General features: G+C 41.2%; 1 protein-coding gene across 1 annotated transcript; it reads right to left on the reverse strand.

Annotated features, from left to right (window-relative positions):
• Positions 1–519: 519 nt before the first annotated feature.
• Positions 520–23,858, reverse strand: LOC142219110 (alpha-2-macroglobulin-like). Its single transcript, XM_075288077.1, is given in 37 exon segments — positions 520–582; positions 664–710; positions 1,418–1,483; positions 1,662–1,764; positions 1,840–1,908; positions 2,568–2,658; positions 2,797–2,921; positions 3,008–3,223; positions 3,306–3,511; positions 3,884–4,046; positions 4,359–4,433; positions 4,863–5,019; positions 5,329–5,410; positions 5,813–5,989; positions 6,825–6,908; positions 8,294–8,351; positions 8,583–8,704; positions 9,328–9,454; positions 12,302–12,527; positions 12,816–12,954; positions 14,190–14,322; positions 14,586–14,738; positions 14,841–14,990; positions 15,302–15,447; positions 15,924–15,990; positions 16,984–17,199; positions 18,974–19,141; positions 19,241–19,350; positions 19,922–20,036; positions 20,186–20,273; positions 20,427–20,511; positions 20,630–20,783; positions 21,627–21,647; positions 21,827–21,879; positions 22,530–22,689; positions 23,135–23,318; positions 23,791–23,858. Coding segments are annotated over 37 exon segments (4,467 nt in total).
• Positions 23,859–24,686: the final 828 nt, after the last annotated feature.

Consider the following 24,686-nt stretch of genomic DNA (forward strand, 5'->3'; position numbering starts at 1 on the left):
CTCATTTCAATCCTGAAATATTACTGTGTCCATCAGTTATTAGATATATCAAACTGAAATGGCTGTTGCAAATACCAAAATATTTAGAACTAAAAATGATTAAGATTAATAGGGGTGCCCAAACTTTTTCATAGGACTGTACCTATGTGGTTAAACATGGCAGAGTTGTAATTAGGCTGCCCTTTATGTAGAGCAAAACTTCAACCATTTGCCCTGCTCTTGTATCTTTGTACGCTGAACCAAGGCAAAACCCTTTATACCCGGGCCAAATCGTGTTGATGCCCCCTCTCTGACACCCAACACCTGCTCTCCCATACCCAACCTTCCTTAGCCATGCTTCACCCAAACCTGAGACCCAGAATTCCCCTGGACATGTAATATATCACCATACAAAAATGACAGGATTCACTTCCCAATCTAATATCTGGGCTCTCTTCTCAGTGTAAATAATGAAAGGACTAGAAAATATCTGAAGATGGATAAAATTTATTTTCATCAACATGTCAGCTCGGTATCATCTCAGTTACTATTCGGTAGAATCTGAGGTTGGGATTCGGTGGAGTCCTTATCTTCATTCAGAACCTAAAGAAAATAAGATACGAAATGTTTAACAAAGAGATTTGTTCCTCTTATCTAACATCTAGACCTTGATACAACATCTACCAAAGATCTACCACCACTGAATTTGCAATTTAGGGTCGGTTCGTGTCCTAGTGAAGATACCTTTCTTGTGTGAAAGAGAAATCTTACTCAACTTTTATTCCACATGAGCTGTTTGGATTACTTGGGACGAAACCGCCTGCCAGAGAATCCATTTTCTTATGTGTTGCCATCAAAACAGTAAGGGAGCATTCACACGGCGTAACGTGCCGCGAGATTTGGCACGTGTACGCCGCATGAGCCTTTGCGTGCCGTACACGCTCCCATTCATTTCAATGGGAGCGGGGAGCGTATGCGCCGCGCTAGTTTGCGGCCGTGCATTTATTCATGGCCGCAAACTAGCGCGGCGCATACGCTCCCCGCTCCCATTGAAATGAATGGGAGCGTGTACGGCACGCAAAGGGTCACGCGGCGTACACGTGCCAAATCTCGCGGGACGTTACGCCGTGTGAATGCACCCTAAGACTGACACGTCCCATGGTCAGAGATTTGCTACGACCACACAAGACGATGGAGCTCCAGCATGTGCGATATGGTGGTAGATCCCTTTAAAGGGGTTGTTCAGCTGGTCAACATTTTTATACTGATAAGATATCCATCAGGTCATCACTATCAGATCATTTGGACATTGGGACACAGTACTGCAGAGGAGCTGTATACACAAAACGGTAGGAAATTTCCAATTTTTGAATCTGGATGCACTAACATAATAAAATTGGGTACAAACATTGCACAAATATTAAGACATTTTTGTTACCTTGTTGTGTATGGGTTTGGTCTTACTCACTGCAAGGCGAATTGTATTCTGCAGCTGCATGTTCATCTAAAAGACAAGAAAGTTCTGAAAATCAGAAACTTAACTCCCATGGATATCTAGGATGTAATGGGAATCTCTACCTTGACCTTTTGGAAGAGGCCTACTGTCCTCTACTAAACCTCAGCTGACTACAACTACTTACTGGCCCACCAAGTATCTTCACAGTTGTATAAATCCATCTTACCAGTCTCATAGTAGTCGTATATTTTCACTACAGCTGGTTTTAGGTCCTTGACTTTAATATCTTGTTCAACAAGGAATGAAAGAGTGACAGACTTTCGTCCGAGCTACAAACAAGAAGTCACATATTAGCATCACAGATCAGCCGGGCATTATGGTGGACGTCTAGTCTGTGGACTAACCTCCTCCAGATACAGGGTCACCAGATCAGTCTGGATGTCGCTTCTCTTTATCAACTGATCCTTCTCCAACTGTGAAGAAAAGAAATTTACATTATATTTAGAGATTAAGTTACCATCTCTATTCTTATAGAAGGGTCATCTACTCGAGGTGGCCATTTTAGTTCAACTGAGACAAATCCAATATAGTTTAGTAAAAAACAAAACAATTTGGAATATTCGGGTCGAATCCGCTTTGTTGCAAACCAATTTGCTCATCTCTATGTACAGAGATGACATGTTCTCTCTAAGAACACGGCTTTTAGGGGAAAAACAGAGTCTAATAGAGACTTCATAGCAGTTCATGTAGTCTATACAAGTCAGTACTACAGCAACCGTATGGGGTCACAGGTTGTGTACCAAGGGCTATGCTGAGTGTAAGGCTGCATTCACACGGAGTAAACGCTGGCGTTTTTTGTGTGTTTTTTGCACATAGCGCCGCGTTTACGCCGCGTAGCGTCGCGTTAACGCCGCGTATACGCCGCGTTAATGCCGGGCAACGCCACCGCTAAATAGCGCGGCGTTAACGCGGCGTATACGCGGCGTTAATGCGACGCTACGCGGCGTAAACGCGGCGCTATGTGCAAAAAACACACAAAAAACGCCAGCGTTTACTCCGTGTGAATGCAGCCTAAGAGCCCCTAAAGATAGTACTAGGGAACCCGACAATGAAGAAACAAATAGGAACTTACTTTTCTCACTGTGCTCTTTATTGGGATGTATCCAGACAGCATCTTCACATCTATAACAACCATATTGGATTTTTCCCGAGAGCCTGTATATCTACAGCGTAAAAATACCAAAAAGTAACCTGAAGGCTATTTATGGAAATGTGAAAAATTGTCATAAGTATAGAAAAACATTCCCATGATGATGACATGACCTATCACATACATGGACAGGACAGTAGAGGACACCTACTGAGCAGTGATTTTGACCTCCAGCTTTGTCACTGGATCTTCTATACAGTCTCTCGATTGAGCCTCCACTTTAATCTTAAAGGTCTCCTCTTGTCTAGGTGGAGGGACATTGTATCTCAGGACTATCTGTTGGATTGGAAAAAATAGCTCAGATGTAGTGTATATGGTGGAAGAATGATGAACAAGATCGGACTTGTACTTAGACAACTTACTTGTACATAGACACAGCCGCTTCCAGAAGATGTCACCGTATACTCTCCAGGTATAGTCAGTAGTGATGTACTCTGTAGAAGTAGCCGGCTATTGTTATCTACATGGAACTGCTTCATAAAGTCTGTCTTGGATGTCACCGTCACAGTCACATCTCCTTTATCACTATATGTGGCTTCTGCATACTTGGCCAAAGCCTGAAGAGCCACCACCGTGTCCTGTATGGAATGAATGTTGAAGTTTGTCAGAAATGGTGAATTGTGTAAGATAAATACTGTGTCATGGTAATGACTTCTATACCTGCGTAGAAGAGAATCCTCCATATGGATTCTGCTGTTTGCTCAACCAGTTCACAATTTCTGAAGATTTGACCAAGTCTGGAGTTGGACCAGAAAGGAGAGCCAGGAGCACATAGGAGGTCATCTCCACCTCTGCTGATGGGGCACGGTGCCAGTAGGAGTCTTCAGATTGGGGTTTGGATGTTCGTTCCCAATGGCGCTCTCTGTCTACTCGCATCAGATAAATAGTATGAAAGATAAGACTGCCTTCATTAAAAGGCACTGACCATTCACTGGGATGACTTGGAGACAGAAGGATTGGAGCAAGCCTATATCCACAGAAGATCTGGGCTTAGTTCTCCAACATTTCAGGAACAACCTCCCTGCAGAGTTGCTAAATATTGACTGCAAGTACCAAGAAGATTTGATGGATTCTTTCTCAGTGACCTTCCGTCTACATTATTAACATGACAGGTTGTCTTTAAATTCACAACTAAGTATCACCCTTTTTTTTTTTTTTTAAACCAAAATGCCAGATATTTTAGCAATTTCTTGTAATGCATATTATGGAATATTCTTTTATGAATACATATCACTTACTTCGTCTCACAACTTGTTCCTCAAGTTTGTCCATCAAGTCCTCCCTGAGCTTTGCATCTCCATATAAAGTGAAGGCGTATACCATCAGTGCCTGGCTGTATACATTAGTGACATTCCCGGCTTCCTTCCCCAGGCAGGACACAGAATCTCTAACCAGAGGGTCCTGAAAGATAACGTTATACCTCACTAGGGTAGGCAGGGTACAAACAAGTATGGTCTGAATCGAAACTTGTGGGTGAATCCTGAAAATATTCACAAATCAGATCTCCTAAGGTTCGCCCATAACTAATCTCCATTTTTCACCAGACCTCGATTTTTTTGGCAATGATTTTAGACGGACTCCGGAGTCTCCCATGCAGATGTGAATAGAGGCTTATGCCTGTATCTTGTATAGTCCATCTGTGTACTGAAGACCTGCCAAATATCCATCACCCTCAACTCAACCAGATTGATATCACTGCTTTGGATCCCTTACCTCCTTAGATACTCCAGCCTCCAGTAGAGCTATGGTAACATATGCGGAGAGAGAGATTTCATCTGTTACTCCACCCTTGAAGAAAGCAGAATATCACACATGAATCCACATTTGCAACCAAGTTATAGACAATGAAGAAATTATGGACAGTGCCTCATTCCCAACAAGGTTGTCTTCTGACCAAGCCCCAATTTATAAAATATAGCTGTATAGAAAGTTTTTCCTCCACTTACTCTATACTACAGCCTATCATAGATTGGGGCTTGGTCAGAAGTAAACCTTGTTGGAAATGCAGGGTCATCTCCTTGACACAGCATGGAAATAGAGGATGCTATACTGCATACTCCTTATAGTCATTTGTACTCAATAATTGGCCATGTATAACCCATTGCACACTTGTTATAGGGAAGTGCACCCAATAGTTGGCCATGTACAACCCATTTCATACTTGTTATAACTCCATACTCTCCATAGTTGGACATGACCATTGCATACTTGTTATACCTTCATAGCGTTATTAAAAAGTCGCCCTACGCTCCTAAAGCAGCCATTGGCTTGTTGGTTTTTCTTCAGCCAGGAGAAGGAATGCTGAAGGTGTTTTTCATCTATGAAGATGTATGGCCGAGCCTTACTGAAGGATTTCACTACAAAGGCAGTCAACCTGCAAAAAAGGGAAATATCTAGTGATGGACTTGCAGTTATTTTCTGTCCAGTTTGCTCATGTGTCATTGGGTTCTTGGGTCCAACATTCCCCGACTTGTATCTTCCACCTTTACAGAATGATTCAAGAAATGACCCAATCACATCTTGTGGATGTTCTCACGTGTTCACATTTACACTCCATTACTACATATGGTTCCTTGATAATCCATAGCGAATAGTAGAGGATCCTTCATCACTCATAGCATGACCCAACCATTCTTCATCTTCAACTTACATTATGCAGCAAAGCTACCAGTTATTAACTTACCAGGTGTTTCCACTTCGGTCTCTTTTCCCAAATGCGCTGTATGATCCATCATCACGTTTATAAGTCAGTTCTCTCTGATATCCTGAATGGAAATGCAGAAATAAAATACAGAATTATACATCAATGGACAATTGCAGAAAATACATATAATGATAATAACAATAATAATGTTGATACAATAATCTTTGGCCTGTTAATGGGATAGTTTGGATAAAGCTGATATTGTAATAAAAGACAAAGGAGTTTCTTGTATGTAATATGTCCACATTTAGAATGGCAACCTCTGGTCCTGAGGCATTATCCTCGCAGATGTCCTGAAGAACATATCTGCCTGTCATTGGAGTAGCTGCTCAGTTCTGTCTTCTAGAATATTATCCAATAGTGAAGCTCCAGATGATTAGAGGTGGCCATCTTTATGTATACAATATATCAAGCTATATATATATATATATATATATATATTTATATAAAATCAGTCACTCACCGCTCTCCAGGAACTTGGTGGATTTGTCTTTAATCTCACTATTCAGCTGACGAGTCTTCTCCAGATACTGAAGGATAAAAATGTTAGGGGCAAATAGGACCATGTTCTGTTCTCCACATCCATATGGCATGGCCAGGAGACGATCCAAATTTTGCATTGCGGTTCCCATCAGGTCTCCTGTTAGAATTGAACTGCTGGTTAATGGGTTAAATATCTGATGATTCCCCGACACACATGTAAGCTCGTCCAAGGGAGAGAACAAAAGTGTCTGCCAAGTTCCTCCCTTTAAATCGCTCAATCCATTTTTCCTCCACGATGTACTATCAAGGGGGAGTCAGGAGGTCCCATCCGTTAGATGCTAAAACCATCAAAATTGGTGGGGTTGGCCCCTAGTGTCACATCTAATGTATATGGTAAGATTTAATTTCTAAGTCAGACTGTTGAAATCTCTTCCCTCTTTCCCCTGTACTGACTATGGGAATACAGCCATATGTTTGAGGCTAGGTTCACATTAGCACTGGCCTCTCCATTGTTTGCATCTGCCAGGGAAACTGATCCACGGAGAACTAAACAGCAGTTACCTGCGGACACCCACGGACCCCATAGACTATAATGGGATTCACTTGGTGCAGTGGAATCTCCAACATAGATGTGAATCTAGCCTAACACACAGTGGTGTATATAATGTGAGGGCGCCCATAACAAAGATCAGACTGGAGTCCTTATTATGGTGGTGAGGAGTTTGCCCCCTGGGACTGAAGGGCCGGAGGTTTGTTTCATCTTTTCTCATGAACCTTGAAATAATTCTTCACCTCTATATTAATAGTAGGGGAGGAAAGATGAGTCCCGCAAAGGCCGTTGTGGCCCAAAAGGTAATGGAATAGGACCAGTCAGAGCTTTCTCCTTTCACATAGGAGCTGCTTCTATGGTACATTTGCCCTTATTCACACAAGAACTACAATTCACAGATAGATTATAGACATGTTATATAGGGATCACAATTCAGTTTTACCAATCACTGTAATATGGGATCTTTCGGAATCCTTCAGAATGTTTTCAGGAATCTTCAGTGAGATCTCCTCCGATTTAGAGTCATCTAGGACCAAGAGAAATATGAAGTAGATATGGACGTCCTTCACAACTTGTAATCCTACATACTTTGTGTAAACTTCTACCGCAACCTCCAAACTGTACAGACTAGAGATGAGCGAGTAATATTCAATCGAATAGATCCATTTGCATAGTTATTGGTGTACTCGGTCGAATACCCCTCAACCTTCCCTGACGCCTTGTTTTTTTTTTATTTTTTAAACACCAGTATCTATGGAGGGGAGGTATTCGATTGAATATACTCGCTCATCTCTAGTACAGACCTATAATACAGCACCCATACAAGTGTATAGAGCTTTACCGTACCTCCTTGAGCGTATCATCACATAGAGGTTTTCTTTGTCGAATTGTGTACATATCCAATTGTACAAAAAATGATATCCAACAGCAAAAACTCTGTACGTACAGCACCTGATGGAGCCTAATATGGCAGCACACAGATATGTGCAGCTATATACTAGGTAGTCGTATAGCTTCCATATACTGCCATATAGACTCTGTGGATTTGTGTGCACATATGTTTAGGTGGAAAAACTATTTAACCCTTTCCTTAAAGGGGTTTTCCAGGCAAAAAAATAGAAAAAAGTCAGTTATTGCTTTTACTAATAATAAGAGCACCCCAATACCTTCAGCAGTGTGTTGCATGATTTCTGGGTTTCTCTTGGAGCTTCTGGTACCTTCTGCATTTGTTTACATGAGCATCTTCCTGTTCTGTGTTTTTCTACAACTACCATGATGCCTTGGGCTTCACTCAGAGCTGACTAGCACCACCTCCCTCTCTCACTACCTTTTCTCCTTTCTCACTCACACCCCCTCCCTGTTTCCCCAGCTAGCCCACCCATAAGTAGACCTTCATAACTAATTCAACACCCGTCCCTCATACTCACCTGTCTTCCAGTCTGTACCTTTTGAGCATGGGACGTCACTTCTTCTTGGCTACTGTGCATATTGCTCTACTGCGCATGCGTGGGTGGCCTGCAGATATCAAAAAGAGGAGGTGCTGGCTGCCCAGAAGAAGTAACATCCCGTGCCCAGACAGTCGGGACTGGAAGACAGGTAAGTATGATGGGTCAGGGGGATTGGGGTGTTTCTGAAGGGTTAAACTAATCAATTGACCCTGTATTTAATTGTTATACAGACATCGTTCACAACTTGAATAGAACAAATATATTTTTGTTTCTGGAAGGGGAATTACACGTTCCCTGTAACAACACCAGAAAATTGGACAATATGCCTGGTGATCTTGGCAAATATAGATTTTTGGTACACTAAGTCATTTAGAAGGTAAACGGGTGTTGTTTAGCTTAGATTAAAAATATAAATACCCATTAATGGCTGGAGTATAATTAATATAATATAATGTATTCTTACCTTCCCCCTTGCTGCACAGTAGAGCGCTGTATGATTTCTCCTCCAGGACTCCTCCTGGCTGAGCAGAATATATGGAGATATACAGTCAAAAAGAAGAAGATGCATAGAGAATGTCTGTGCTGTTACCATGTGCAAGTATTAGGGCTTATATAGATGGTATTATGATGGATCTGTGTTACGTATATCTATACTTCCATATCCAAGTCCATAGATAAAATGATGGTATACACTGTCATAGAAGCTTAGAGTGTTACACTGTACATAACATAACATAACATAACATACGGACCTGGACAAGCAGAGGCTTCACCACTGTATCGATGCTCCCCTGCCTGGGGACAACAGGCACCTCATTGTCACATAAGTCTTCTGTATCCACAGCTTCTGTGGTCACAGTAATGTTCACCTCTCCTGGATATAGCAAAAGCGGAAAGGTCATATTATGGAGGAGCGGCAGCCAGTATGGTACCGTCTATTAGCCAGTATGGGGATGTTTTGGTGGCAATGCTTGTACGGATGAATGGGACAGAAACAAATCTCTGCGATAAATCTGCCTTGTAGTTGAAAGTTCTCTGCATTTTCAATATGAGGAACCTACAGGCAGCAGCAATACCCATAAGGCCCAGTTGAATGTCCTAGATAGTAGAAGTGACTACAATATTGTTTGCTGTAAGTTCCATTATCTGGTGTGTGGTCAGGAGGATGTTGAGGGATCACAGTGAGATACACAGCACTACTACTTTAATTATAGAGAATACCTGCATATGCCACTAGGGGGAGGTATCTGCATAAGAATTTATTCAGGTTTTATTTTATTGAAATTAAATTATATCATTCAGTATGCAAAGAGCTCCACCTAGTGGAGACTAATAAAGGAATCTATGACCATGTGAATGTTGTCAGCAGTAGCTCTTTGGCAGGCTGCCTACATGGCCTGATAGGAGGGCTCAGTCTATCTCTGTCACTGACAACTGATGTACAGGAGGACTTCTGTAATATTACCCGGACACATCTCCTGCCCTGGAGGACATTACCTAGTTTGGAGGCTTTCAGGTTCCAGTAGAAAGTTTTGCTCCCGTCTACACAGAGGCAGCTGCTATACTGACAGTCATCACATGGTCTCTCCTCCAACTCTACAGATGGGCGAAGTGTCGTCCTGACCTGTCAGTAAGAAAATATAATCTGACGGTGAATTATATTATACTACAAATTAGAGATTGAGAGACAACGAACAGATCACATTATCAGTAACATAAATCAGTAATTGATATTAGTAATAAAGTTATATACTGTATAATCCCTGTACTGTGACATCACTGTGTGTATTATCCCTGTACTGTGACATCACCGTGTGTATTATCCCTGTACTGTGACATCACTGTGTATTATCCCTGTACTGTGACATCACTGTGTATTATCCCTGTACTGTGACATCACTGTGTGTATTATCCCTGTACTGTGACATCACCGTGTGTATTATCCCTGTACTGTGACATCACTGTGTATTATCCCTGTACTATGACATCACTGTGTGTATTATCCCTGTACTGTGACATCACTGTGTATTATCCCTGTACTGTGACATCACTGTGTGTATTATCCCTGTACTGTGACATCACTGTGTGTATTATCCCTGTACTGTGACATCACTGTGTGTATTATCCCTGTACTGTGACATCACTGTGTGTATTATCCCTGTACTGTGACATCACTGTGTGTATTATCCCTGTACTGTGACATCACTGTGTGTATTATCCCTGTACTGTGACATCACTGTGTGTATTATCTCTGTACTGTGTAATCACTGTGTGTATTATCTCTGTACTGTGACATCACTGTGTATATTATCTCTGTACTGTGACATCACTGTGTATATTATCTCTGTACTGTGACATCACTGTGTGTATTATCCTGTACTGTGACATCACTGTGTGTATTATCTCTGTACTGTGACACCACTGTGTGTATTATCCCTGTACTGTGACATCACTGTGTGTATTATCCCTGTACTGTGACATCACTGTGTGTATTATCCCTGTACTGTGACATCACTGTGTGTATTATCCCTGTACTGTGACATCACTGTGTGTATTATCCCTGTACTGTGACATCACTGTGTGTATTATCCCTGTACTGTGACATCACTGTGTGTATTATCCCTGTACTGTGACATCACTGTGTGTATTATCTCTGTACTGTGACATCAGTGTGTGTATTATCCCTGTACTGTGACATCACTGTGTGTATTATCCCTATACTGTGACATCACTGTGTGTATTATCCCTGTACTGTGACATCACTGTGTATTATCCCTGTACTGTGACATCACTGTGTGTATTATCCCTGTACTGTGACATCACTGTGTATATTATCTCTGTACTGTGACATCACTGTGTATATTATCTCTGTACTGTGACATCACTGTGTGTATTATCCTGTACTGTGACATCACTGTGTGTATTATCTCTGTACTGTGACATCACTGTGTGTATTATCCCTGTACTGTGACATCACTGTGTGTATTATCCCTGTACTGTGACATCACTGTGTGTATTATCCCTGTACTGTGACATCACTGTGTGTATTATCCCTGTACTGTGACATCACTGTGTGTATTATCCCTGTACTGTGACATCACTGTGTGTATTATCCCTGTACTGTGACATCACTGTGTGTATTATCCCTGTACTGTGACATCACTGTGTGTATTATCTCTGTACTGTGACATCAGTGTGTGTATTATCCCTGTACTGTGACATCACTGTGTGTATTATCCCTATACTGTGACATCACTGTGTGTATTATCCCTGTACTGTGACATCACTGTGTATTATCCCTGTACTGTGACATCACTGTGTGTATTATCCCTGTACTGTGACATCACTGTGTGTATTATCCTGTACTGTGACATCACTGTGTGTATTATCTCTGTACTGTGACATCACTGTGTATTATCCTGTACTGTGACATCACTGTGTGTATTATCCCTGTACTGTGACATCACTGTGTGTATTATCCCTGTACTGTGACATCACTGTGTGTATTATCCCTGTACTGTGACATCACTGTGTGTATTATCCCTGTACTGTGACATCACTGTGTGTATTATCCCTGTACTGTGACATCACTGTGTGTATTATCCCTGTACTGTGACATCATTGTGTGTATTATCCCTGTACTGTGACATCAGTGTGTGTATTATCCCTGTACTGTGACATCATTGTGTGTATTATCCCTGTACTGTGACATCAGTGTGTGTATTATCCTTGTACTGTGACATCACTGTGTGTATTATCCTGTACTGTGACATCACTGTGTGTATTATCCCTGTACTGTGACATCACTGTGTGTATTATCCCTGTACTGTGACATCACTGTGTGTATTATCCCTGTACTGTGACATCACTGTGTGTATTATCTCTGTACTGTGACATCACTGTGTGTATTATCTCTATACTGTGACATCACTGTGTGTATTATCCCTGTACTGTGACATCACTGTGTGTATTATCTCCGTACTGTGACATCACTGTGTGTATTATCCTGTACTGTGACATCACTGTGTGTATTATCTCTGTACTGTGACATCACTGTGTGTATTATCTCTGTACTGTGACATCACTGTGTGTATTATCTCTGTACTGTGACATCACTGTGTGTATTATCCCTGTACTGTGACATCACTGTGTGTATTATCCCTGTACTGTGACATCACTGTGTGTATTATCTCTATACTGTGACATCACTGTGTGTATTATCCCTGTACTGTGACATCACTGTGTGTATTATCTCCGTACTGTGACATCACTGTGTGTATTATCCTGTACTGTGAAATCACTGTGTGTATTATCTCTGTACTGTGACATCACTGTGTGTATTATCTCTGTACTGTGACATCACTGTGTGTATTATCTCTGTACTGTGACATCACTGTGTGTATTATCTCTGTACTGTGACATCACTGTGTGTATTATCTCTATACTGTGACATCACTGTGTTGGTCTTTACCTTTATACATTGTTTCAAGTAGTTAAACACTGTGGCTTTAAGAGTGAAAGTTTCTCCTCTGATCACAGAATACGGCAAAGTGATGTCCACAAAGAAAGGCTGGAAAACACGAAACGCAGCAGAAGGGGCAAGTCCGAAACCACTGGGGCCCATACAGAAAGCTCCCCCGTGCCAGTCTGTGATGGTGTCAGGAGCCGCATCATGGAGAACGGCAATCCCAGAATCCCTAATCCGAGCAGATTAGAAAGACATAACAGGCAATGGTTATTTATTAGAATATTAGGGATCAATGAATGTTGGATATAACCTATTGTAGTGACTGTAGTATAGAATTTATGGTTATTATGTGCGCTGTATTATCGAACCTAGAACTTCACAGATCCTCCTTTAAAGAATCAGGGACACATAAAGAGATATTAGGAAGTCTGGATTACAAAGTTGTCAGATGACGGCATCCCCTGCTCCTTCAGAGTCTGACCTACACTGGCCGGCAGTCCAATGAATGGCGTCTTACCCCACGGCTTCCAGCTTCCATATCCATGTTTCAGGGAAGTAATGTCTTATCACTGACTTCTGCTCTGTACTTGGAATCGTGTTTGATAATGGAGTGACCTCAATACTCACGTCCTCATAGTCTAAATACCCAAATCTCCCTAGGAAAAAATAGACAATTGAAAAAACAGTTTAGAAAGTTGAATAAAAAGGAAGGAACGACGGTCATAGGAGATGAAGTGGAGTCTCACGTGTCATGTGCTGGTCACATAGGTACATGGCATGCTATCATATTCACCAGGGAACATTGGATGTCATGAATGGATCATTTGGAGACCCCTTATTGCAGCTGTGATTTACAGTAGCAGCATAGTGGATGATATTTAACCCCTTCCCACCACAGCCTTTTTTTGGTTTTCATTTTTTACTTCTCGCCCTCTAAAGTTTATAACTTTTTAATATTCCCGTTTACAGAGCGGAATGACAGTTTACTTTTTGCGGCACAGGTTGTACTTCTTAGAATGCCACTGCTCCAGTGATTTCGGTATAATAGGAATTTTTCCTTTAACTCCCACCATTCCTGAGCAATAAGTGCTGTTAGTTTTGATGCCTGATACACTATTCTCTGTACTGTCAGGAGGGCGGTGTCAGGCAGGAGGGGGTGTGATTCTGAGCTCTGACACTGTCTGCCCCTGATTGAAGCTCTGGATCACGTGCCTTTTCCTGCTCCTGTCTGACACTGCCCACTTGACAGTACAGAGGCTAAACAATATATCAGGCACCAAAACTAACTGCACTAATGGCTCAGGAACGGTGAGAGCTAGAGGAAAAATTTCAACTATACTGTAATGAGTGGAGTGGCATCTATTAACAGATGCTAAGAACTGGAGCTGCTCTGTTGGGAAGATTTTGTGGAGGTTTTCATAAGGGGTCCACAGGGACCTCCCTGGATGCTCCTGCAGCTTCCATATGATCACTTCCATTGTCCCATCCCCACAACCAAATGATGGTGAATTCTCCTCTCCCTTTTGCGATCTCTGCCACCTATGTCCACAAGGTCTGATGGAGGAGACAGGTGCTGAAGAAGAGGATTAAAACGGGAATCACTTTATCGCTTCCCTGATGATTGTCATCATTATAATCAATGGACCAATTATATCCATGACTCCCCCCCCCCATGTATGCCCTTGGCTTAGCAATATGCAAGAATCAGTCCAAGGAACCTCGAGGTAAAACTTGTAAAGCTTCATTGTAGATCACAAAAACATAAAAGTAATACTGTAGCACACGGGTCTTTCCAAAGCTTTAGGAGCGTCTGCGTGCCAAAATGTTCCTTAAAAAGCATTACAATATTATATACTGGCTTCTAAATAGATAAATGGCCTGAAACAGTTACTTGCGTCTCGTGAAGATGATACACGACCACTCATGACGATTTTAGAGGTTCTATATCTATACGGCGTATCTTCTGTTCTGTCTGTGGTGGAACGTTTCATTGTAGCGCTTGTCATTATTTTTAGGCTCAAGTCCTGCGAAGACGGAAAGAAAAAGTTACTCGTCTTCTCTCACATGTCAAATACAGAACAGGGCAGATACATAACCAGCTAGATAAGGAGTTGTGTCTAGTCATCAGGTCCTATGTGTGTACTACACATCATTGCCGCCAGAGACTAATGGGGACCCCCGAAGTGGTGGAGCTGGAGCAGTGGGGAGGATGCAAGAGGGATAGTCAGACATGAGCGTGATCCTCTATATCCCCGAATATAATCATGTATAAAATGAATAAATATACCTCAAAATAGGTGCAGACATCAACTTCATTTCTAAATCGTCTATTATAATATCTGTAACGGTAACGGTTCATTCTTCTTGGTTTACATATATCTTCATCCACCACGCGGCTGTTGTATTTGTCACTACTGGGAATCGGGAAAAGGTCATAAACCTTGGGAAATAAAATATGGAGGACGTAATGAGTTAGTGGAAGTAAGAAGGACCTCACATGCTCCTATATCTGGTAACTGACTGTATAAAAAATGGGAATCACCTTATCGGCCGTCATCTCCTTCTCCGGTTTCATCAGTACCACGCTCTTATCCACCACCCGCAGACCACAGAGAGACCCGGGAGCCGCCCCAACCTGGAGAGACACGTCTGATCCTGGAAGAACCTCACCCGGGACGAATCCGACTGACACCTGACAACAGAGAAATAATACTCAACAGCCGGACTGTACAGGCACAATGGGACAGACTCACTATGGTGGTTATGACTTGACTTTGGTATAAAATGGGCGTCTCGGTGCATTGTGGCACATCCAGTGTTAGGTCATACTTTCCAATGCATTTGACAAATGGGCAGAGAGAGCATGGCTGTAATGTGACAAATGGATCTAGTGTCACAGGTGCAAAATGTACTCGGTTACTGTACAATAATATGGATAATCCCATATTAGTCTTCATGACTCTACCCTGCCGAAATACTTCTTCTATATAAGATTGTACTCACTTTATTCTGAAAACACTTCTCCATATTGAACTGAACAGAATCTGCTGCAGCGCCTCCATTAGGAAGCAAAATGTAGCCAAGGATTGTAAAAGATGGAGCAATGTCGGGAGTCAGAGGGAGCTTCAGTACCGCAGTGTCAGGTTCATCTGGACAAATCAGAAGATAGTAATGAAGTCTGATCAGAAGGAAATGTGAAATAACCGACAGGAGAAGGAAAGTAAAATGATACAAATATAAGAGGCCGGATATTACAATGTGCTGTGAGCAAAAAGCTACATTGGTAGAAATGCTCTAGAGCTGTAATACCCATCTGGTGGTGGTCGGAGGGACGAATGTGGCCCTCATAGGTCTGTGGTCTCTGATCTCAGATTCAAGACATCACCTAGTAGAGGTAGCTAACCCATAGTCAATGTCCAAGTCTTTAAGACGCCTTGTATCATGATGAAGGATGATAGCCAAATCTATACATACATATAGGTAATCGCAAACAGATACCCATACACATATGTGAGTACTGCTATATATTCCATCCAAACTTGTATCCTAATATCAGGGACACCATAGACTCTAACCCTGCAGTCCCAATATATATTGTAGACATGGCAGTAATGTCATTCGTTACCTCTGTCTGTATTTAGTACCGGGATTTTCAGCTGTCCAGAGTGTTTGATTGAAAATCTAGAAATGACCTAAAAATAAGAACAGAATTTTAAAATAAAATACAGCAGAAAATGTAATCCTATATGATATAAGGTAATTGTATATGTATCCGTCATAAAGGGACTGTCTCTTCTGGTCCTCACATGATTTTGCAGCTTTTGAAAGAGGGACCTGCTGTTTAACCCCTGCTTTTTTTGTGTTAAAGGGGTTGTCCCACTGTAGACATTTGTCCACCAATGTGAGCCCCTATACTTTCTAGCGCTATGGGTCCCCGTGGTTTTACCCCCATTTGTTCCCTATCCTGTAGATAGCAGAGGTTCCTATGTAATTGAGGGATACTACTCTATGTTGGGTCTGAGTCATCAAAAATAGAAAGACTGTATAAAGCTCATATGTGTATTCTGAGTTCTAAATGTTCCTTTATATACTATTACTATAATATGATTAATAGTCCAATCTTAGTTATGAAATTGACTATAGAATTACGCCAACAGTAGAAATACACATGCACCGTTCCAGCAGGTTACACCACTTTCCATTATACTGTAGTGTTATTCTTCTGCTTTTTTGTTTTGGTTTTTAATCTTCCTATTTTTCTAATTTTATAGTTACACTTTGGATTTGGAACCAGTTAGTAGTTTTCCTTAGGGTTCGTTCACACGGGGGGCAGATTTTGGCTGCGAGAGTGACACGGGGAGCCGCGTCACTCTTGGGTCAAAAACCAAAACCCGCCTGCCACGACCGTCGCGGTCGCAGATTCCCCCTCCGGACTCGGCTCAAATGAATGGGCTGACCTGAAGCCACCTGAAGAAAGGGCAGCTCGCTAGTGGTCTCCATAGACCACCATTGTATGGAGGCGGATTTTGAGGTGAAATCCACTGTCAAAATCCACCTCCTTGCCACCATGTGAACTAGCCCTTAGAGTTCCATGTTTCCTTAGTGGTCCAAGTGACAATATTTTTTAGTTACAACTGTTGTGCCAGGACGTGATATATCCATCCATCATCTATCCTTGTACCCACCAGATAATGTAAGTTAAGATGACTGACTCCTTGCTCTACTTCCTCCTTTCTGATGATATAGTCCACCTCGATCTCTTGCTGACCATCACATGGCAGGACGTTATCCAGAGAATTAATCTTAATATAGCTCTTGCTTTCGGTTTTATAAGGTTCTACTTTCAGGTTCGCAGATGATCGGCTCTGAGGTTGTTGGCCGTCTGTTTGCTCTACGGTTGCCTGTAAGAAAAGAACAAGAACTGATAGAAGGGTCAGAGGAATCTCTCCAGATTCTATTTTCCGTTCACCTATCCTTGCCCATGAAGATAATAAGATGACTGTTGAGAAGTGATCTCTACAGAACAGGAAGCTGTAATGAGGTTCAGTGGTCAGTGTGAAAATAGCAATATGTCTGTATGGTTTTTTTTTTTTTTTTTACCACTTCAGTACCGGGCCAATTTGTGGTCCAGGACCAGACACATTTTAGGTTTATTATGTATGTGCGGTTTTGAGGTCTGTAAAATGTTTCTCGTATGTCTTAGTCAACTAATTTTTGCGTCTTTTTTCGGGGACACATAGGGCTTTATTTTTATGTTATTTTTATTTTCAAATGTGTTTTAATTTTTTTTTATATCCAGGAAAATATAAACAAAATAGGAGGGAAATTGTGTCTGGTTTTCAATTTATAATTTTTTTTAAATTTAATAACACAAAGTGTCACTGAAAAACTTTATAAAATAGTTTTTCCTCTCCGTTACGGTAATTTTATTTTTTATGGTGTTGTCAGGGGCAGGGATATAACCTTTAATAATGGCTCATAGATTGTAAGCTCTTTTGAGCAGGGCCCTCAGTCCCATTGTGTGAAATGACGTTCTTTGTTATGTATGTCTGTCTGTATCTGAACCCTATAAATTGTACAGTGCTGCGGAATATGTTGGCGCTATATAAATAAAATGTATTATTATTATTATAATGGCGTTTTATTAGCGTATTATTTATTTATTTTTATTATTATTTTATTTACATTTTTTTAAAACTTTTTTATTATATTTTTATTTTATTTTTTTTCCAGATTGTGTCCCCATAAGGTGATAAGAAACCTTTGGGGACATCTGATCACTTTTTTTTTTTTTTTTTGTACTGGAGGCTGATTTCTCCTATAACTGGGGCTGGTACATTTAACCTCAGTTACAGGAGGAATACAGACTCCTGCACACTGTATACACAGTATGCAGAGCTGATCTGAGTCCTGTAGGACCCAGCAGCTCTGGCAGGACACTGCTCCCAGCTGATCACGTGTCTGCCGGGTCAGAGGGCAGCTGATTTATGGCTGCGTCCATAGCCGTGTATACAGCGCTCATTGAGCGCTCGAGAAGGCAGGGGAGGTAATAAATCTGCCCTGTCTTCTCTCTAGGAGCTCCGGCTGAAGTTACAGCCGGCTCCTAGTGAAAGCAGCTACACGATCTCCGTGCAGCTGCTGTGTTCTGATGGACGTACAGGTACGTCCTGGCAGAACTAGACAACCACTTCCCGGACGTATATAGTCTATGGGCGGTCCGGAAGTGGTTAATGTAGATTGTGAGCCCACATAGAGCTCACAATGTACATTTTTCCCTATCAGTATGTCTTTTTGGAATATGGGATGGAAATCCATGCAAACACGGGGAGAACATACAAACTCCTTGCAGATGGTTTTTTGCCCTTGGTGGGATTTGAACACCAGGACCCCAGCGCTGCAAGGCTGCAGTGCTAACCACTGAGCCACCGTGTGGCCCCATGTCTGTATGTTTTATACAATCAGAAATTTCAGGGGAAAAAATTCAGACATCAATGGGTGCCGATAGACCCCACTACAGTAAATAGGATCGATTTGTGTCCCCCGTTAGATTAACTATTTCTCCTGCAATGGACCAGAAGAACAGACTAACCATTGCAGATGTGAACCTTGCATCAATGAAAGATGAATATTTATTTTTGGAACACAATAGAAAGAAATGAAATGACTGCTACATACTGTGAAAGAAACTTTGCCCATCCAGTCGTTGGTATCGTCTACAGTGTAGAAAGCTTTTCCATCGGGTCCTGTCGTCAGGGTTTCCTTTGTTGTATTAGATCCCATTATGTAGGTGAGGTAGACTGGTATTCCTGGCATGATGGCGTCATTGGCATCTGTTACTCTAATCTACATAGTGATGGATAAAGAGGGTAAGCAGAAGATTGGTAACGGACTACGAGGTGAAGAGATTGATCAGTAAGGAATATATACAATATATCACCTTACCTGAATTCTAAATGGGATTCCAGCCCTGTACTTAGTATCAGAGCCAACCATATGGACTTTAGTGAGAACGCTGGAGATTGAAGTTTCACTTGTTGTTGATAACTCAGTTTCTGAATGAGGAAGAACAATTATTTATATAGGAAGAGTGTGGCCACGAAGGGCCGATACCATATCTTACACCTAGACATAGGATATGCACAACAATATAACAACAAACCAAAGCGAAGATTGGACATAGGTGCAGTCACCCAGGCCATGGAACGGGCTATTAAGGCTCTGGACCACCGATATGAAACATAAAGGTAATATTCTAAAACTCGAGCATTCATTCCGATAAGAGTAACGTTAAAAGTTTCATAGGAATCAATGTCAAAAATTGCTTTCCACATGTAAGACACTGTACCCGTTAGAAAGTCTTATTGCTGGTCACATGACACAGCTGAGGACCAGAAGTGGATAACTCACAAGTACATCCACAGATGAGATTACCCATACTTGTCAACTATTCTAAATTGATCTCTAGGAGACCAGGAGAACCCTGTTTTAGGGCATCCCATATGAAAAGGGCAATGTGCAGGACTCTCATGAAGGTTATTCTTTTGCTAACACTGAATATATTTAATCAGATTTGTTCAATTGTACATGATAAAGCCCTAATATACCCCGATATATATATACAACCTGTCCCCATTTCCTTGATGGACGCTGTCCCCAGCAATTTCATCTCCGTTGTTAATTTGCTTAGTTGAAAGGTCTCACAAGGAACTTCCAGGGTTGAACATCCTGAGATATCCAACTAGAGAAGAATGGTTAGAATATGACAGTGAAGGATATAGTCCATGATATATAAGCTCCCAAATACCCAAAGATGCAACCAATAATAACCAAGAAAACCCAACTTTTTCCATTCAATTCCTTTAAGTACCTTCTTTTGGTACAACTTACCTTTCCTATTAGATCTACGCATTTATCAACGTTTTTTCTGCATACTTGGATCTTATAATCCCCTTGAACTGGCTTCCCATAGGTATACCTAATAGAAGGGAGAGACAAATAATAAATAAGAAGCAGCCCTCCATATCTCTAATAGTCTTCAGAAACTACTGAGAAGATCTTAAGACAGCTAGTGACCTCATACGATGTCTTACAAAGTTATTCCCAGTGAGATAAGTCAATGACATCTTACCTGCCACACACTTTTAAAGTGAATCGCTCATCGGTGATCACAATAACTTTGGGCATATGCAAAGTGACCTCGAATTTTGGCAGAACTGTGGAGGAATACAATATATCAGAGAAATCAGGGGAAGGGGTGAGGAATAATATTCGGAAAAGATTTAAAGGGATCCTGTCATCATGGGTTCCTTTTCTTAGACACCACTTCCTTACCATATTCTTCCACGCTGAAGGTATGGACATTGTCTTTTACTTTGATTGAATATTGACCTAATGGAGGCTCAGAGGAAAGAGGGAGAGAAAGCTCAGCAATTCCCTGACGGAGACTCACATTCAGCCACTGGCCGATTAGATTCTTCTCTGGATCCTGAAATATAGAAAATGATGTCCATCATAGAGAAGTCTCCAACCTGGGACTGTCCGGCTATGCCAAAAACTACAACGCTTGGCATGTGCTCAATGGCATAGTTTCGAATCAGCTTGAGTGCGACAGGCTGGAGACCAGAACCATGGGGGTCTTCAATATATTATACTGCGAAAGGCTCATAGGACTCAGACACAACTTTATTATGGAATGTGAGAGGAGACAGGTGGGCTCACTTGTTGCCCCAAATGCTGCACAATCCCACAACAAGTGTGTGCACCGTTTTTTGTTATTTGCACCTAACGCACCCTTTTTCAGATGTGACTAGTAATTTGGGTGTGGTGTAGATGGGACACAGTTGTAGCCTAGTCCACTATATGGCACTTTTTTAAAGGTTTTCGCAAACACACTCCACTTCTAACTTGGCTAAAAAAAATGCACCAAAAATCCTCAGTGAACTCTAGTCCCCTCCACCTATAGAATTTTGTGACAAATGCAACAAATGTATGAACCAGCGTGAGACTTTTTGATCAAGAAAATACACAAAAATATTGGGCAATCTGGCCAGTTTTGGTTTCCTTAGGATAGTGTCTCTTGGAACTTGTGGAAGAAAGACAGAAATTTTTGCTTGCCTATTGTTCCCCAAACCATTGGCCACTCCTGGGGAAGAATGGAGCAGGTAAGCAGGTTGGCCCCAGGGATTACAGACTGGAACTGGGTTAATGCTTATTATGTATTATTGTATTGTATTGTATTATTGTATTGTATTGGCTGTGAATACTGAAGTGTAATACAGATATTATCATCAGCATCAAGAACATTTGTCCTCAGGATAGAAAGGCTTACCTGTAACTCTACGACTGGTATCTGCAAATACAGACAGGATGAAAATTAGTTAATATGATGTTATTCATGTCAATATTATCTATCTCCCATCTGTCTACATATCTATCTATCTATCTATCTATCTATCTATCTATCTATTCTGGGTGGTACCAAATATTGGTGGGATTATCTACTCCAGTAATATTACATCTCCATCTTACCTGATTATTTCCAGGCTGGAAATTCTCCTTGAGTGAGAGAACGCGAAATTTTACTGTTTCAAAAAGTAAAAGATAAGAATATTCAGTAAAGTAACATCCAGTGTGGTAGAGAATCAGTAAACTAGTTATAATAGAAGAATATGTGTCACAGATGCCGCAACTCAGATAAATGGTCAGTTAATATAAGATAAGTTAATCAATTTGGTATCAATTGAATTTGGTCCAAATTTTCACAAATTTTTGGATTCTGGCGCTTTTCTTGGTCAATAATAGTATGTCATTCATCTAGCTGCAATGACCAACAGTAACTTGTCTAAACCAATCGATGACAATGGTAATAATATTATACACAAAATAATAATATATGGATAAGAATAATATTACACCTATAGATATTTGTGAACCAGAATCTGATTAGCTACATTACTGATCAGCGCTTGTTCGGTACAAGTCAGTACAGGGGACCTGCAGGAGGAACGATCGATAAGACAATGACTTGAGCATTTGTATGAGGGTTCGTTTCCGATAGTTGCCTCCTAAATCACTCTAATAGGGCCTTAAATTGCAACTACTCCTAAATGATTGTAATGTGAATGCCAACTTTCAGGCTTAAAGGGTGCTCGATCAGAATCCTGACGAGAACTATTATGTCTGAGCATTCATTTGATAAATTTAGTACGTTTTTATGTTAAATCAACTTTACCAGTCTGGCCGGGTTTATAGACGGCTTTGTCTGTCTGGATAAAGGTTCCTGTTCGCTTTTTCTTTAGAAGAAGTTTACTTTTTTTGTACATTGAAGTTCCCTCATGGTGAATTGTAGCGCGGATGGTGGCGACTTCATCATTACCATCTGGTTCAGGGACCTGTAAAGAGTCCATCAGTTCTAGATAGTACAGATGAAGGCACTGTCCAGTATAACAGGTAAGGTGACCATCAACATCACATGAATATTGTCACAACCTAAAGACAATCTACAGAAACACAGAGTTGGAGGGAATACCAGACCTGGCTTAACCAACAGCTATCTAAGGTGTATGGCCATCTTTTATCCATAAATGAAGGTTTATAATGCTGACAAATGTATCCTCACCCTAAGTCTTTCAATAAGAAACCTCCACCATGTCGTGTCACAGCTCGTGTGCAGTCCCATGTATCTCCATGGTTATAGACTTCAGAAAACCCCCGTGTAGTCTGTTTCTGCTTTTTTTTATTTGGACTGTTCTCATTGTCAAAAATATAGGAATACCAAAACGAAGAAGTCATTGATAGTAAAGCCGTCGAAATAAGATTTTCTTTGACTTATCTTACCTGGAAAGGAATACAGTCGAGGTAAGTGGTGTCCTCAATTTTTTTCTCAAAGATGGTTACGCTACTGGTTGCCCTTTCTAAATCCAGCTGGACACTGGTTTCTTCCAACATGCCCTCCAAGTGTAGACAGACAAGTTCAGATTGTTTTGAGTAGACCTCTGATGGGAAGATGACAGCATAGCGCCTGTATAGAAGAAGACATATTAATATGAGCCGAGAGGACTAATATCTGGTATGTAATGCAATGATACGAGATCCACAGGTTGGCTTTATAATATGCCATAGGACATTCTGTTATATGGACACCTATGGGGGACACATTCTACTCCATGGCATTTGCTTTATGTGTCGGGACCTTTCCAATATGATAGACATGGGATACGCTTATCCTAAAAAAGAATCTGGTTCTTATAGACCAGATCTCTTGAATGGTAAAAGCTGACATTTATGTGTTTGCAGTTTATCTCATCTCATCTATTTATTGTACATGGAATATAATATTTCTGTAAAGACTGGAGGGTCTTGGGGTCGCTTAGTAAAGTGGAATAAACAGGAATCTAAAACAAGCAGTAATAGCAAATATTTCACGCCATGATCCCTCCTTACACCAGAGACATCTACATACATGGGGTATAAGTTAGGTCAGATTTACTCACAAGTTGGCATCGCAGAATCCATAGAATATCACTAGGATCAGTCCCGTAAAACTGCTGAGCAACGACATTGTTCATGAGATTCTGTCCATTACTATGTTTTCTTTGGTGAACAAAAGTCCAATATCCAGTTTCCTGCTCATCGACTGAACATGCGCCAAAGCATTTCAAATATTTGTCAACCTCTTCAAGGTTTGTGGTGGGTGGAATAGAGAGTTGCACAATTTGGAGACCGGTAAATAAAGGAATATATTCTTTGCAGTTTGGCTAATAAAGGAATGCATCCATATTGCAAAGGAAGGCAGAGCCTTACGATTCAGACTCTCCAAGACTATTTGCAGCCTTTCAGTGGACAGGGCTAAACTTTTTGTTGCATATATTGCATTATTTTGTTGTGTCTGTGCCACTGTGAACGCAACGTCTACATGGTTCTGCATTATTCCACTGATGATGGATGTACATCCATGTTTTGGTAGATTGTGGTCCAGCCCAACCTACAGTTGGCTGGGGTAAGAAGAGGAGACTTTGAGTGTCCTAGGATGTCTGCTATAGACACTAGAGAGTGAGGACATCTTAGAAGATCTCTACTAGTAGAAATCATTACCCATTATTAGTGCTGTAGCCCTGAGACAGGGAAGATCATGCTGTCACAGCTCACAGAGAAGAGTGTTGGAGGCTTAACATCTTTGAACTAAGCATCCATTGCTGTGAAGGCATTACCTGGCTCATTCCACGTCCCCAGTGGATCTCCTATTGCACTTATCCAGCCGCACCTGTTGCTGTAGTCCACTTCAGTAAAGTTCCATCTTATGTTGAATTGCAACTGTTGGCTCCTAAGTCATTCCTGCCCCTACCACCACAAGCACTTCCAAGCCCCATCCCCTGACTCAGCGAGTAAA

This window comes from Leptodactylus fuscus, chromosome 10 (assembly GCF_031893055.1).
Source record: "Leptodactylus fuscus isolate aLepFus1 chromosome 10, aLepFus1.hap2, whole genome shotgun sequence".
Lineage (NCBI taxonomy): Eukaryota > Metazoa > Chordata > Amphibia > Anura > Leptodactylidae > Leptodactylus > Leptodactylus fuscus.